At 62.9% G+C, this 15,524-nt stretch overlaps 1 protein-coding gene across 1 annotated transcript in view; it reads left to right on the top strand.

The window, feature by feature from the left end:
* The window catches only part of SPMAP2 (sperm microtubule associated protein 2), a 12,011-nt gene extending 1,074 nt beyond the window's left edge, over nucleotides 1-10,937 (top strand). Inside the window, exons 2-8 of the mRNA XM_070059478.2 lie at nucleotides 252-368; nucleotides 592-663; nucleotides 2,235-2,296; nucleotides 2,903-2,972; nucleotides 6,177-6,294; nucleotides 7,317-7,476; nucleotides 10,571-10,937. Coding sequence (XP_069915579.2) covers nucleotides 252-368; nucleotides 592-663; nucleotides 2,235-2,296; nucleotides 2,903-2,972; nucleotides 6,177-6,294; nucleotides 7,317-7,476; nucleotides 10,571-10,809 — 838 coding nt within the window. The 3' untranslated portion in view covers nucleotides 10,810-10,937. The remainder of the gene's footprint in view (nucleotides 1-251; nucleotides 369-591; nucleotides 664-2,234; nucleotides 2,297-2,902; nucleotides 2,973-6,176; nucleotides 6,295-7,316; nucleotides 7,477-10,570) is intronic.
* Nucleotides 10,938-15,524: the final 4,587 nt, after the last annotated feature.

Below are 15,524 nucleotides of genomic sequence, written 5' to 3'. Positions count from 1 at the left end.
AAGGAGCTCAGTGGACAGTGGAGCGACTGGGACTTGCACCTGCGCTCACGTGGGGCGCCAGCCTAACCCCCTGTGCCACAGCACCCCCATTCCTCTCGTAAAGGGGGGAGCAGGGCCTCAGGAAGCTGTGGGGGTGGGGGGTGGTGCTTCAGGCCCTGGCCCATCCCCACCAGGGAAGCCTGAGAGGACAGCAGGTGGGCGGGGTGGGCAAGGGCCAGGCGGTGCCAGTCCCAACACCGACTCTCCCGCAGTCGGCTGTCCATCACCCACAGACTGCCCCGCTGCTCCATGGCCAGAGGGAGGCGGCAGCGGCGCCGGCTCCTGGAGCTGGCAGAGCCCAAGACCAACTGGCAGGTCCTGAGAGACAGGTGAGGGCCGGCCAGGCCTGGGCCTCACTGGGTGGGGCAGGTCCAGGTCCTCGGAAAGGTGGCGACCCCGAGCTCCCACCGGGGTGGGGTGGGGGTGGGGGAGGGGTCGCCAGGGAACAGAATCAGGATCCCAGCGGTGGGGCCTGGTGGGGACGGTGGCCCCTGGGGTCCTCAGGGCGGTGGCGGCGGACGGCAGCAGGGCGTTGGCCCTGTCTCGTCGCAGGATGAGAGGCCGCTGTAGGGGCTATGCGTGGATCACCCCATGCAAGACCACCTTGCACTTCTGTCTCTATTGGTAAGTCCCTCGCCTGCTCCCCACCTGCAGCTCACGTGGCCGCGGCGCCCGGCCAGGGAGGGAGGGGCTTCCAGATGGGGGCTCCCTCACCCACACGCTAGCCCTGGACCTGGCTTCAGGCAGAGAGGACCTGGCCACTCCCTCGAGAAGCTGGGGCTCTGCTGGCGCTGTCTCCCCTGGCTCACCTCCCTCCGACTCGGCACTGGTGCAGGCCCAGGAGGCTCAGGACGTGTCACCCACCGTGTCCAAGGCACTCTCCCAGCTGCCCAGGATCTCCAATGTCATGGCTGCCACTGGAATTCTAAATAAACTCGAATCAGAACCCTAACCCTAACCCTAACCCTAAATCCTAGCCCTAACCGTAGCCCTAACCCTAAATCCTAGCCCTAACCCTAACCCTAACCCAAACCCTAACCCTAAATCCTAACCCTAACCCTAAATCCTAGCCCTAACCCTAACCCCTAACCCTAACCCTAAATCCTAGCCCTAACCGTAGCCCTAACCCTAAATCCTAGCCCTAACCCTAACCCTAGCCCTAACCCCTAACCCTAACCCTAACCCTAAACTCTAACCCTAACAATAAATCCGTAACCCCTTACCCTAATCCTAACCTCTAACCCTAACCTTAAGACTTAGCATTGACCCTAAATCTTTAACCATAACCCTAACCCTAAACTGAAAGTCCTGTCTCTAAACCACTAACCCTAACTATAACTCTAAAACTATAATAATCTTCTGGTCATCTCCCTAGCCCAAAACCCATAGCCCTAAACCCTGAAATTTAACAAAACCCTAACCCTAAATCCTGAACCCAACCCTAATCCTAAATTCCTAACTCTGTTCTCTAACCTTAACCCTAACCTAACTTCAAATCCTAGATCCCTAACCCTAATCCCAACCATAACTCAAGTCCCAAATCCCTAATCCTAAACCTAATCCTAACTCTTAACCATAACCATGACCATAACACTACCCATGCCCTAACCCTAAATCACTAACTCCTAATCCTAACCCTAACCCTAAATCCCTAAATCTAACCCTAAATATAAACCACTAAACCTAACCCTAATCCTAACCCTAATCCCTAACTCTAACCCTAAATCCCTAACCCTAACATTAACTATGTCACTAAACTTAATCCTAACCCTAACTTGAATCCTAACCCTAACCCTAATCCTAACCCTAGCCATAATCTCAATTCCCTAACCCAAATCCTAACCATAATCTCAAATCCCTAACCATAACCCTAAATCCTGAAACCAATCCTAACCCTAAATTCCTAACCTTTACTCCCTCACCTTAAGTATGTAACCATTAACCCTAAATCCCTAACCCTAACCCTAACGCCCTAACCCTAACCGCAATCCTAAATCCCTAGCCTTGACACTGACCCTAAGCCTGACCCTGACTGTAACTCTGACCCTGATCCAAGCCACAGGTTCCCCGGCTCCTCCTCAGCCCGCAGCCTGCCCCGTGTGCTGCCCTGCCAGGGAGCCCCAAGCTCTTGCTTCATGCCAGGCCCAGGGCTGGGGTCCTTGCTGCCCTCACGCTGGTCCACTGGTGTGTTCCAGGCCCTCTGTGTACTGGACCGAACGGTTTCTCGAGGATACGACCCTCACCATCACGGTGCCCGGTAGGTGGAGCCCTTGTCCATCTGAGGCTGGGGTGGCCTCTGCTCGGCCTTGGGGCCCGGCCACACTGTGCTGGCCACTGGCCTCCTGGGGCTGGGGGACACAGGAGGGGCGCTCCAGCCCCTGCTAGAACCGACCCCTCTCTGACCCAGGGAGCCTGGTCTTCCCTGCTCTGTGCCCTACGAGCCTCTGTCCATCTTCTGGAAGTCTCTGCTGGACTCTGCCCCTTCTGTTTGAAGGCTGGGGAGAGGGCGTGGGTAGGCGTAGAGGGGTTAATTTACCTCAAGGAGATCATTACTGGGGGAGCAACAGTGACCAGCAAACGCCAGGCCCACGCTGGCTTCCAACCGTGGGTTTCTGGGTCCACTCCGAGCCCTGAGGAGGAGCCGTGGGCCCTACCTCCTATACCACACAGTCCTGAGCAAGTGCCTTCGGGTGCCCAGGGTGGGGGCAGCACAGTTGCCCCTGCAGGGGGCTTGCTGCCTGGCCCCTCAGCTGCAGAGAGCTGAATTCCACAGGCAGACGGTGCGCTGGGCAGGGCGGGCTGTCTTGGCTGGGGTCCACCGCTGGGCAGTGACTGGGCACTTTCCCATTTCCCCTGTGCCCAGAGGTGTCCCCTCGAGTGGAGGAACTGGCCCGGCCCAAGAGATTCTATCTGGAGTACTACAACAACAACAGGTAGGGGACGAGGGCTGGGCTCTCCCTGACCTAGGCAGGCCGTGGCATGGGGAGGGGTCCCCAGCCCAGGGCTGGGTTGCAGAGTCTGTCCCGGCCCCCCAGCCATGCCTACGGCAGGCAGGGCCCCGGGCCCGTATAGTCAGGGTGGTGGTGGTGCGGGCAGGTGCGTGGTGGAACGTGATGGTCTGAAACGGTGGGAACCGTAAGCGGTGGTTTCACGCCCAGTTCTCCCTCAGAGCTCTGTGTGTGTTCACACACAGGTCAGTCACATCTGTGCACACGCACGGGGACACAGGACTGGCACAAGTAGCTGCCTGGACCCCCTTCACACTCGGAGGTGCCCCCCACCCCGTGTTTGCGTTTGCTAACGGGGGCTGAGGTGGGGGCGTGCAGTGGGCTGAGGGCGGCGTCAGTGCCCCCAGAGTTCACAGCACCTGAGCGTGGGCAGAGAGGACCGGAGGCTGAGGGCGGCTGCAGGGCTGCGGCCGTCTGCGGGGCTGTGCTTACACACTGGGTGCCACCCCAGGCATGTGGACGCATGGGCAGCTTGCTGAGGGTCAACAAAATATGGCTGAGCTTTCGGGGTGACACAGGGAAGCACTCCAAGCCCAGCTGTTCCCACAACCCAGGGACCTCACCCGGGCTCCTGAGGAGGGGGCAGGGACGAGGCCCTGGGAGGGGCTGTTGCCACTGGAGGACTGAGAAGGCTGGACTGGAGCAGGCCTCTGTCCCTGGGCTGGACAGCTGGAAGGGGTGAGGGCGGTACCATCCTCAGTAAGAAGGCTGGACTGGAGCAGGCCTCTGTCCCTGGGCTGGACAGCTGGAAGTGGGTGAGGGCGGTAGCATCCTCAGTAAGAAGGCTGGACTGGAGCAGGCCTCTGTCCCTGGGCTGGACAGCTGGAAGGGGTGAGGGCGGTACCATCCTCAGTAAGAAGGCTGGACTGGAGCAGGCCTCTGTCCCTGGGCTGGACAGCTGGAAGTGGGTGAGGGCGGTAGCATCCTCAGTAAGAAGGCTGGACTGGAGCAGGCCTCTGTCCCTGGGCTGGACAGCTGGAAGGGGTGAGGGCGGTACCATCCTCAGTAAGAAGGCTGGACTGGAGCAGGCCTCTGTCCCTGGGCTGGACAGCTGGAAGTGGGTGAGGGCGGTAGCATCCTCAGTAAGAAGGCTGGACTGGAGCAGGCCTCTGTCCCTGGGCTGGACAGCTGGAAGGGGTGAGGGCGGTACTGTCCTCAGTAAGAAGGCTGGACTGGAGCAGGCCTCTGTCCCTGGGCTGGACAGCTGGAAGCGGGTGAGGGCGGTACCATCCTCAGTAAGAAGGCTGGACTGGAGCAGGCCTCTGTCCCTGGGCTGGACAGCTGGAAGGGGTGAGGGTGGTAACCTCCTTGGTGAGAAGGCTGGACTGGAGCAGGCCTCTGTCCCTGGGCTGGACAGCTGGAAGGGGTGAGGGTGGTAACCTCCTCGGTGAGAAGGCTGGACTGGAGCAGGCCTCTGTCCCTGGGCTGGACAGTTGGAAGGGGTGAGGGCGGTACCGTCCTCAGTGAGAAGGCTGGACTGGAGCAGGCCTCTGCCCCTGGGCTGGACAGCTGGAAGGGGTGAGGGCGGTACCATCCTCAGTGAGAAGGCTGGACTGGAGCAGGCCTCTGTCCCTGGGCTGGACAGCTGGAAGGAGGTGAGGGCGGTTCCATCCTCAGTAAGAAGGCTGGACTGGAGCAGGCCTCTGTCCCTGGGCTGGACAGCTGGAAGGGGTGAGGGCGGTACCATCCTCAGTAAGAAGGCTGGACTGGAGCAGGCCTCTGCCCCTGGGCTGGACAGTTGGAAGGGGTGAGGGCGGTACCGTCCTCAGTAAGAAGGCTGGACTGGAGCAGGCCTCTGTCCCTGGGCTGGACAGTTGGAAGGGGTGAGGGCGGTACCGTCCTCAGTAAGAAGGCTGGACTGGAGCAGGCCTCTGTCCCTGGGCTGGACAGCTGGAAGGGGTGAGGGCGGTACCATCCTCAGTGAGAAGGCTGGACTGGAGCAGGCCTCTGTCCCTGGGCTGGACAGCTGGAAGGGGTGAGGGCGGTACCATCCTCAGTAAGAAGGCTGGACTGGAGCAGGCCTCTGTCCCTGGGCTGGACAGCTGGAAGGGGTGAGGGCGGTACCATCCTCAGTGAGTTTCAGGGAAGCTCCTAGGGCACTTTGAGGCTCTCCAAATCCCAGCCTTTCCCAGCTGCAGACACCTAGGCTGGGTGTGACTGACACTGCACACACACATACACACACACACACTGTAGACTGGGCTGTGATTGATGAAGTGCACACACACACTCATACCCTAGGCTCGGTTGTGATTGACACAGAGCACACACACACACACCTAGGCTGTACTGCGATTGACACAGTACACACACACACCCTAGGCTGGGTGTGGTTGACAACAGAGCACATGAGCACACACCCTAGGCTGGGTGTGACTGACATCATGCACACACACACACTCACACTTTAGGCTGGGTGTTATTGACACATTGACACAGAGCACACACACATACTGTAGACTGGGCTGTGGTTGACACAGCACACACACACACTCATACCCTAGGTTGAGCTGTGATCAATGAAGTGCACACACACACACACACGCAGACACACCCTAACTGTGCTGTGGTTGACACGGCACACACACACACCCTAGGCTGGGCGTGACTGACACCATGCACATGCGCACACACATTCACGCCCCAGTCTGAGCTGTGATTGACAAAGTGCATACACACACACACACACCCTAGGCTGGGTGTGACTGACACCATGCACACACACACACTCACACTTTAGGCTGGGTGTTATTGACACATTGACACAGAGCACACACACATACTGTAGACTGGGCTGTGGTTGACACAGCACACACACACACTCATACCCTTGGCTCGGTTGTGATGGACACAGAGCATGCACACACACAACACGCACACACACGCAGACAACCCTAACTGTGCTGTGGTTGACACGGCACACACACACACCCTAGGCTGGGTGTGACTGACACCATGCACACGTGCACACACATTCACGCCCCAGTCTGAGCTGTGATTGACAAAGCGCATACACACACACACACACACACCCTAGACTGGGCGTGACTGACACTGTGTACACACGCACACACACACGTTGGCTAACCCTACCCCTAACGCTGGTGACCTGTGCTGCGCATGTCCTAGGACCACGCCCATCTGGCCCATCCCCCGGTCCACCTTGGAGTGCCAGGCGTCCAGTCGGCTGAAGGAGCTGGCTGCCCCCAAGATCCGGAGTAACATCTGGAGCATCCACATGTCCGAGGTGGGTGTCGGGTGCTCTGTGCAGGGTGGGTGGGGACGCCGGGACTCTGCAGGAGGCTGCCTGGGGGCTGGGGCCTGCGGGCAGGGGGAGCGGACCCTGGAGCCACCCTCCTGGCTGGCCCGGCTCCCTCGCTTGCTCTCGTCAGCCCCTCAGTCCAGCTGGGGTCGCCCTGCCGGCCCCCTGCCCACCTGTGTGGCTGCAGAAGCTTACACACACACACAGAGCTTCCTTCCTATTAAGGAAAATGCTGGGTGGGCTTCAGATCGGAGTCCCCTGCTCTCCCTGGATGTCGTCCACGAGCCCCCCTCCCCGGGGCCCGAGCCTGGCTTCCTCCCTGAGCCAACGGCGCTGGCCGTCCCCATGTGCATTCCGTGGATGGATGGGCTTGGTCACTGGGCCCTTGGGTGCCAGCAGGGAGCATGATGGACAGGTGTCGTGGGGGCCATGTGAGGATCTGGGTCCCTGGGGACACTGGTGGACATATGTGTCCTGTTCTGTCCTCAGTCACTCCTCCCCCGTGGGGCCCTGGAGATGTCCCCAAGAGGTTTATGTTGGTTTTGTTTCCATGTCAGATTTATTTATTTGAGTAGCAGAGTTAGAGAGAGAGAGAGAGAGAGAGAGAGAGAGAGAGAGAGAAAGAGAGAGAGCGAGCTTCCATGTGCTGGTTCACTCCCCAGATGGCCGCAGCGGCCAGGGCTGGGCCAGGCTGAAGCCAGGAGCCGGGAGCTCCATCCAGTCTCCCACGTGGGTGCAGGGCCTGAGGACTTGGTCCATCACTGCCGCATCCCAGGCCATTAGCAGGGAGCTGGATGGGAAGTGGAGCAGCCAGGACTTGAACCAGTGCCGACGTGGGATGCCGGCACTGCAGGCAGCTTACTTACTGGACTGCAGAGCCAGTGCACCAAGAGGGCGTGGGCCCCAGGTTTACCCCTCACACACCGTGGGTTTCTGGTCGTCCCCGGAGGAGCCCTCTCTGTCCGCGACCTGCAGATCCAAGCGCCTCCATGGCTGTCCTCTCCCAGGTGTCCCAGGTGTCCCGGGCGGCCCAGATGGCAGTCCCCAGCTCACGGATTCTCCGGCTGGCTAAGCCCAGGCCCCCAGCCACCCTGCAGGGGCAGTGGGACCCCATGCCGAAGTCTAAGCCACACGTGTCGGACTACAACCGCCTCCTGAACCTGGCCAGTGAGTGGACCCCTGGGCTCGACACCCTGCTGCCCTGCTGCCCGCTGGACAGGGGAGACGGGGAGTCCCGGGTCCCGGGCCTGGGGTCTGCTTCTGTCGACTCTGCGCACCCTCTTCCATGTCCTCCTCCCTGAACTGAGACGGCTGTCAAGGGTCCCTGGGGACAACTCACGTGGTGTGCTCTATGTGCACATGTGAGCTGTGTGTACATGTGTGTGCACACATGAGTGAGCTGTGTGCACATGTGAGATGTGTGTGTGCTGTGCATGTGCACACGTGAGTGAGCTGTGTGCACACATGAGTGTGTGCTGTGTGTGTTTATGTGAGCTGGGTGTTGCTGTGCATGTGCACATGTGAGCTGTGTGCACACGTGTGTGCTGTGTGCACACATGAGCTGGGTGTGTGTTGTGCATGTACACACGTGAGTGAGCTGTGTGCTGTGTGTGCACATGTGAGCCGGGTGTGTGGTGTGGGTGTGCACACGTGAGTTGTGTGCTGTGTGTGCTTATGTGAGCTGGGTGTGCACACATGAGCAGTGTGTGCTGTGTGTACATGTGTGTGCACATGTGAGCTTGGTGTGTGGTGTGGGTGTGCACACGTGAGTTGTGTGCTGTGTGTGCTTATGTGAGCTGGGTGTGCACACATGAGCAGTGTGTGCTGTGTGTACATGTGTGTGCACACGTGAGCTGGGTGTGTGGTGTGGGTGTGCACACGTGAGTGACCTCACATGTGCATCCTTCCTGGTGCTCTGCCAGGGTCCCGAAGCCCCTTCCCCACCTCACTCTACATCTGGGCAGACGAAACGCTCAGGCCCACCCTGCACCCCTTATTTCCCTCCTGGCAGGTAGAGGGGTAGTGTGGTGTCCTGCTGGGGTCTGTCCCTGTGCTCACCGTTCCAGGGGAGGCCCTCGGGGTCAGGCCAGGACTCCTCTTCTCGGGGGGCATCTGGGCACCCTGCAACCCTTATCCCTGGGGGCCTCTGTCCCTGGGGACCCTGGGAACTCTTCCCCCACCTCTGTCCCTGGGGACCCTGCACCCCCACCTCTGTCCCTGGGGACCCTGCACCCCATCTCTGTCCCTGGGGACCCTGCACTCCCTGCCTCTGTCCCTGGGGACCCTGCACTCCCACCTCTGTCCCTGGGGACCCTGCACCCCCATCTCTGTCCCTGGGGACCCTGGTACCGCCTCCCCCACCTCGGTCCCTGGGGACCCTGCACCCCCACCTCTGTCCCTGGGGACCCTGCACTCCCTGCCTCTGTCCCTGGGGACCCTGCACCCCCACCTCTGTCCCTGGGGACCCTGGTACCTCCTCCCCCACCTCGGTCCCTGGGGACCCTGCACCCCCACCTCTGTCCCTGGGGACCCTGCACTCCCCACCTCTGTCCCTGGGGACCCTGCACCCCCATCTCTGTCGCTGGGGACCCTGGTACCTCCTCCCCCGCCTCTGTCCCTGGGGACCCTGCACCCCCACCTCTGTCCCTGGGGACCCTGCACTCCCCACCTCTGTCCCTGGGGACCCTGCACCCCCATCTCTGTCCCTGGGGACCCTGGTACGTCCTCCCCCACCTCTGTCCCTGGGGACCCTGCACCCCCACCTCTGTCCCTGGGAACCCTGAACCCCCATCTCTGTCGCTGGGGACCCTGGTACCTCCTCCCCCGCCTCTGTCCCTGGGGACCCTGCACCCCTCCCCCTGCCCTTTATCCACAGTGCCTGCCCTCTACCTATGTGTGCCGCGTCCTCTGTCTGCCGTGTGGTCAGCTCCAGGCCAGGCCCAGGGGATCACAGTGGTGGCGCGTGTGTCTCTCCCCGACCTTGGCTGGTGGGTGTGGAGCCACTCGACTTCTTCCCTCCCCGGTTCTCTCTGACACAGTCCGCTCACTTCATTCATTCCCTTGTTCACTCATTCATTCATGCCATCAGTGTTAGAGAAATGGAGCCTGAGTACACGCCCCCACACGCATCCTGACCTGCACACGCCTGGGTCGTCACGCATGTGTCGATCGGTGTAAGACTCCTTTCCAGTCTAGATTTCCTGCCTGTCATGGTTGGGGCCAGAACGCATGGAACAGAGCAGGAAACACAGGGCGTGGACCCCGTGTGCACACGGGGTCGGGGGGGGGGGCTCAGCCGACCCCCCCGTGCACTCACGCGGGCTCTGGGGCTCGGCTGACTGCTGTGTGCACTCACAGGGCTTCTGGGGGCCCAAGAGCACGTCAGCTGGGACCAGAGTGCAGGAGCCCTGACGCCCCCAGCAGCTCCTGGACCCCTTGCCAGGGCTCAGCTGGCTGGGAGGGGCTCCACTCTCCTCCCTGGGGCGAGCGGTGTCTACCATTTGCATGGGGGCTGTGCCCACCCCGTGCCCCAGAGATGACGAGGGAGGCCAGCCCCGTCCCCCTGAGGCCTGCCGGTCCCCTCTCCTGGCCTCCCAGCAGCAGTGCTGAGCCTGCCGTGTGATGGAGGGGCTGGGAGGGAGGGTCCTGGGGCGCACCCTGCAGCCCCTCCCCACGTGACCTGAGTGGGAGCGGAGGGCAGGTGAAGCGGGGGGGCTGGGGCGCTGGACCGCCCTCCTGTGGCCCCAGCCGGGACCATGGCCACTGGGGAGTGGTTGCCCTTTACTCTCTGAAGTGTGCAAGTCAGCTTTTTGTGCATCCATGGAGTTGTGCAGGCCGCACCGCAGTCATTCTAGAACATTCTCAGCACTCCAAAGAGCAGCCTCCTGCCCTGAGCAGTCACCCCACCCCGCCCCAGCCCTGGGACTGTGCATCCCCTCCGGTCCCTGTGGAGTCGCCTGTGGGAGATGTCTCCATCAGTGGGGGCCACGCGTGTGGTCTTCTGTATCTGCATCTCCCTGGCGTGAGGCCGTCGGGTCCCTGCACGCGTGGTGCGTCAGCCTTGCCCCTGCTCCTGGTTTCGTGGTGCTCCCCGTGTGCGTGGACCACGCGTGACGCCGTCGGGTCCCTCCACGCGTGGCGCGTCAGGGCCTCCTTGTTCTCCGTGGACCACGCCATGTTTGTCCATCCTCCCGCCGGTGGGCAGGCTGTTGGTACACAGACGGCTGAGCTCTGCCCTCCCCCGTCTCGTCTGCCCCTCTAGTGCCCAAGGCCCAGTCGGACAAGTGTGTGCCTGACCGCGACCCTCGCTGGGAGGTGCTGGACGTCACCAAGAAGGCGGTGGCCAGCCCCCGGGTTGTCGCCCTGGCACAGCCCAAAGTGCGCAAGTGCCTCAACGAGGGCTACGACCCCTACCGCATCTCCCCTGCCTCGCTGGCCGCACAGGCGTCCCCTCGCCTCTACGAGCTGGCCACCCCCAAGAGCATCACCAAGAAAGTCTGACCAACCAGCCCCGTCCCAGTAAACACCCGAGCGCACCCAGCCCTGTGTGTGGTTCTCCGAGTCGCTGGCCTGGAGGGGCCGGACACGGCGGCAGCGGGAGGACAGCAATAAGTTATTTTCGCATCCGACCTGCGGCTTGTGGAAGCCTCTTGTTTTCCCACCCCGCCGCCTCCTGGGAACCCAGCTACCCTCCCACCTGCCCACTGGGCGCCCACCACGTGATGTCGGGAGCCGAACCAGCCACGCCCACCCTGTGTCGCCCAGAACGGACCGGCCACGCCCACCACATGAGACCCTTGGCCTGGGGGACGGGATGGCCGCCCAGCCCACTTCTCGGACAGGGAGGCTCAGACTCAGAAAAGAAACCGGCGCCCTACAGTGCTGCTGAAGACAGAAAGAGGGGGTGTGGGGGGGAGACAGGGGCCTGGGGGCGGGGAGAGAGGGGGAAGGGGGAGAGAGACAGGGGCGGAGAGAGGAGGAGGGAGTGGGGGGAGACGGGGGCGTGGGGCGGGGAGAGAGAGGGAGGGGGAGAGAGACGGGGGGGGGCAGAGAGAGGAGGAGGGAGTGGGGGGAGAGATGGGGGCGTGGGGCGGGGAGAGAGAGGGAGGGGGAGAGAGATGGGGGGCAGAGAGAGGAGGAGGGAGTGGGAGGAGAGGCGGGGGCGTGGGGCGGGGAGAGGGAGGGGGAGAGGGGGGGCAGAGAGAGGAGGAGGGAGTGGGAGGAGTGGCAGGGGCGTGGGGTGGGGAGAGGGAGGGGGAGAGAGACGGGGGGGCAGAGAGAGGAGGAGGGAGTGGGGGGAGACGGGGGCGTGGGGCGGGGAGGGATAGGGAGGGGGAGAGAGACGGGGGGGGGCGGAGAGAGGAGGAGGGAGTGGGGGGAGAGATGGGGGCGTGGGGCGGGGAGAGAGAGGGAGGGGGAGGGGGGCAGAGAGAGGAGGAGGGAGTGGGAGGAGAGGCGGGGGCGTGGGGCGGGGAGAGATAGGGAGTGGGGGGAGAGACGGGGCGTGGGGCGGGGAGGGATAGGGAGGGGGAGAGAGACGGGGGGGGCGGAGAGAGGAGGAGGGAGTGGGGGGAGAGATGGGGGCGTGGGGCGGGGAGAGAGACGGGGGGGCAGAGAGAGGAGGAGGGAGTGGGAGGAGAGGCGGGGGCGTGGGGCGGGGAGAGATAGGGAGGGGGAGAGAGACGGGGCGGAGGGAGGAGGAGGGAGTGGGGGGAGAGACCGGGGTGTGGAGAGAGGAGGAAGGAGGAGAGAGGCGGGGCGTGGGGGTGTGGAGAGAGGGGGAAGGGGGAGAGAGACGGGGGCAGAGAGGGGGGGAGATGGGGGGCCTGGGGGCGCGGAGAGGGGAGAGAGACGGAGACAGGGGTAGGGGGAGAATCGTCCATGCCCTGCTCCCCCTCCGAAAAGCCTGCACAGCAGGGCTGGGCCAGGCCGAAGCCGGGAGCATCACTGCTTGGGCAGGCGCTGGACGGGAAGTGGAGCAGCCGGGACTCGACCCGGCGCTCCAACAAGGGACTCCGCTTTGTGAGAGGTGGCTTACCCTGCTGCCCACGTCTGGTTTTCTGAGCCTTGGCTCTCGCTGTCTATTGGGAAATCGCTTCATGCTGGCAGAATGACTAAGTGTGGTGGACAGAACCCCACGTGCCGCCCCGCACTGCGCTGTGACCAGCGTTGGGGGCAGTGCATCATTTTCCCCACCTCTGGGACACACAGAGAACTCACCTGTGCGTGTCAGCGTTCTCCGTGGGCGCTCACGGCCGAGCCACAGCAGCTGCCTCTCTCAGGCTTCGTCGCTGACTCCCAGGCTGTGATGCGCCTCGTGTGCCTGAGCCCCGGCCCAGGGCTGGTGTGGCAGGGGCCCGAGGCACAGCCCCTCAGCTGGCCAAGCCCACGGTCAAAGTGGCAGGTGGTGTGAACCGTTGTTGGAGTGTGCCTTGTTTTCCTCGGCCCTGGGCGGAGCGGAGGTACCACTGGGTGTGCGTGTGTGGGGTTCAGGTGCTCATGGGTGTGTGTGTGTAGAATTCAGGTTCTCCTGGGAGTGTGTGGGGGGATTCAGGGTCTCCAGGGTGTGTGTGTGTGGGGGGGTTGTGGTTCTCCTGGGAGTGGGGGGGGATTCAGGGTCTCCAGGGTGTGTGTGTGGGGGGGGGTTCAGGGTCTCCTGGGAGTGTGTGTGGGGGTTCTGGTTTTCCTGGGTGTGTGTGGAATTCAGGTTTTCCTGGGTGTGTGTGGAATTCAGGTTCTCCTGGGAGTGTGGGGCGGATTCAGGTTCTCCTGGGTGTGTGTGTGTGGGGTTCTGGTTTTCCTGGGTGTGTGTGTGGGGGGGTTCAGGTTCTCCTGGGTGTGTGTGGGGGGTTCTGGTTTTCCTGGGTATGTGTGGAATTCAGGTTCTCCTGGGTGTGTGTGTGGGGCGGATTCAGGGTCTCCTGGGTGTGTGGGGGGGGGGGTTCTGGTTTTCCTGGGTGTGTGTGGGATTCAGGTTCTCCTGGGTCTGTGGGGGGGTTGTGGTTTTCCTGGGAGTGTGTGGGGGGATTCAGGGTCTCCAGGGTGTGTGGGGGGGGGGGTTCTGGTTTTCCTGGGTGTGTGTGGGATTCAGGTTCTCCTGGGTCTGTGGGGGGGTTGTGGTTTTCCTGGGAGTGTGTGGGGGGATTCAGGGTCTCCTGGGTGTGTGTGTGGGGGGGGTTCTGGTTTTCCTGGGTGTGTGTGGAATTCAGGTTCTCCTGGGTGTGTGGGGGATTGCGGTGACTGTTCCTTGCCACCGCCGGAGAATTAGGCAGGCTGCCGGCAGCTTGCCTTGACCGAGGAGGGGAAGTGCGCCACCCGCCACTCAGCCTTCCCCAAACCCGGGGACAGTCAGGCGCGGTGTGGAGCCCAGTGGAAGCAGGCTCTCACTGTATTGTAAAAGGGAGGTGTACATATCGCTGGGGTACAGAGCGGGTGCGGGCAAGGAGTGGGGTGATGTGATGCAAAAGGGTCTTAGCCACTCCTATTGTACCACCTCGATGATCCCTAGGCAGAAGCCTGGGGCTGGGGTGTTTGCCACCAGGGACTAGAAACTCAAAGTCAGGTTTTCAAATTCCAGGCAGGCTCAGGAAGTTCCTCTAGGCCTCTCCGGATTCAGCCTCCCCCACAGGAGATTCAGGGTCTCCTGGGTGTGTGGGGGGGATTCAGGGTCTCCTGGGTGTGTGGGGGGGGGTTCAGGGTCTCCTGGGTGTGTGGGGTTCAGGGTCTCCTGGGTGTGTCCAAGTTCTCCTGGGTGTGTGTGGGATTCAGGTTCTCCTGGGTGCGTGTGGGGTTCAGGGTCTCCTGTGTGTGGGGTTCAGGTTCTCCTGGGGGGGGATTCAGGGTCTCCTGGGTGCGTGTGGGGGGGATTCAGGGTCTCCTGTGTGTGTGGGGGGGGTTCAGGGTCTCCTGTGTGTGGGGTTCAGGGTCTCCTGGGTGTGTGTGTGGGGGGGCGTCCAGGTTCTCGGGGCGTGTGTGTGTGTGTGTGTATTCAGGTGCCTCTGGGTGTGTGTAGGGGACTGGTGTTTTGGGCCTGGTCAGGTGAGACCGTGTACCCGGGCCCTCACGCCCAAAGCAGACCCACTCTGCCCCTCAGTTACAACGTCACTCCCTACAGCTGGCGGCGCCCGAACCTTCACACCCTGCTGTCCACGCAGCTGTCCACGCAGCTGTCCACGCAGCGCCTCTGGGCAGTAACTGCGTCTCGGCGCTCTCCCCGCGGACTCAATCCTTTCCCTGCCCTCCTCTCTGTGTGACAGAATTATAGACAATGAGAGACAGAGAAAGGTCTTCCTTTTCCGTTGGTTCACCCCCCCAAATGGCCGCTGCGGACGGCGCACCACGCTGATCCGAAGGCAGGAGCCAGGTGTTTCCTCCTGGTCTCCCATGGGGTGCAGGGCCCAAGCATTTGGGCCATCCTCTACTGCACTCCCGGGCCACAGCAGAGAGCTGGCCTGGAAGAGGGGCAACCGGGACTAGAACCCGGGGCCCACATGGGATGCTGGCGCCGCAGGCGGAGGGTTAACCAAGTGAGCCCCGGCGCCGGCCCCCTTTTCTCCTCTTGATGGCCTGCTGGCCCTTCCTGGACCTCTGGCTGCCCAGGACGCACGCTCAGCTCGTGGAGCGGACGGGTGGCGATGGACAGACCGCCTGCTGCGATCGGCCAGCGCCCGGTGCGGGAAACAGAGGCCAAACCGAGGGGCAGTGGCTCCCGGCGACCGCAGGGTGGCCCTTCCTGAGGGCTGAGCGGACGCAGCAGGGCCAGGCCTGTCCACCTGCACCGCGCGGCTGACCGCTGCCTCCGTGCGGGTCCGGCGGGGCGGGCGGGTGCCGTCGCTGGTCCCGCCTGCGGCTCGGGGTCCCGCTGCCCGCACCCGGCTCCGCAGCTCCTGCGGGGCAGGGACGGGAGCGCTAGACGCCCTCCCGCTCACCAAGCGCCCAGCGCTGACTTCAGCAGCCCCGCACACCTAAGACAACCGTGCGCCCGCACCTGCCTCGCTCGAGGCAGGGCCGCCCGCACGCGTAAACTGAGCCTTCCCTCCCGGAGCCGCCGCGGCCGACGGAGGTTTTTGGTCTTTCGGCTGTAACCGCACACGATCCCCAGTGCAGAAGGTTCCAGAACCACGCGGCCCGGACGCCCGCGCCGGCTCCGGCCAGGGCGCCCGCCTCCCTCCACGCAGGCGCTCCGCAGGCGTCCGCGCTCCCGCCGGCGAGGCCCG

The sequence above is a fragment of the Oryctolagus cuniculus genome, chromosome 16 (genome assembly GCF_051225735.1).
Source record: "Oryctolagus cuniculus isolate XC-2025 breed Fujian yellow rabbit chromosome 16, ASM5122573v1, whole genome shotgun sequence".
Lineage (NCBI taxonomy): Eukaryota > Metazoa > Chordata > Mammalia > Lagomorpha > Leporidae > Oryctolagus > Oryctolagus cuniculus.
The sequence above is the reverse complement of the archived record's forward strand: the minus strand, read 5'-3'. Positions and strand labels throughout refer to the sequence as shown.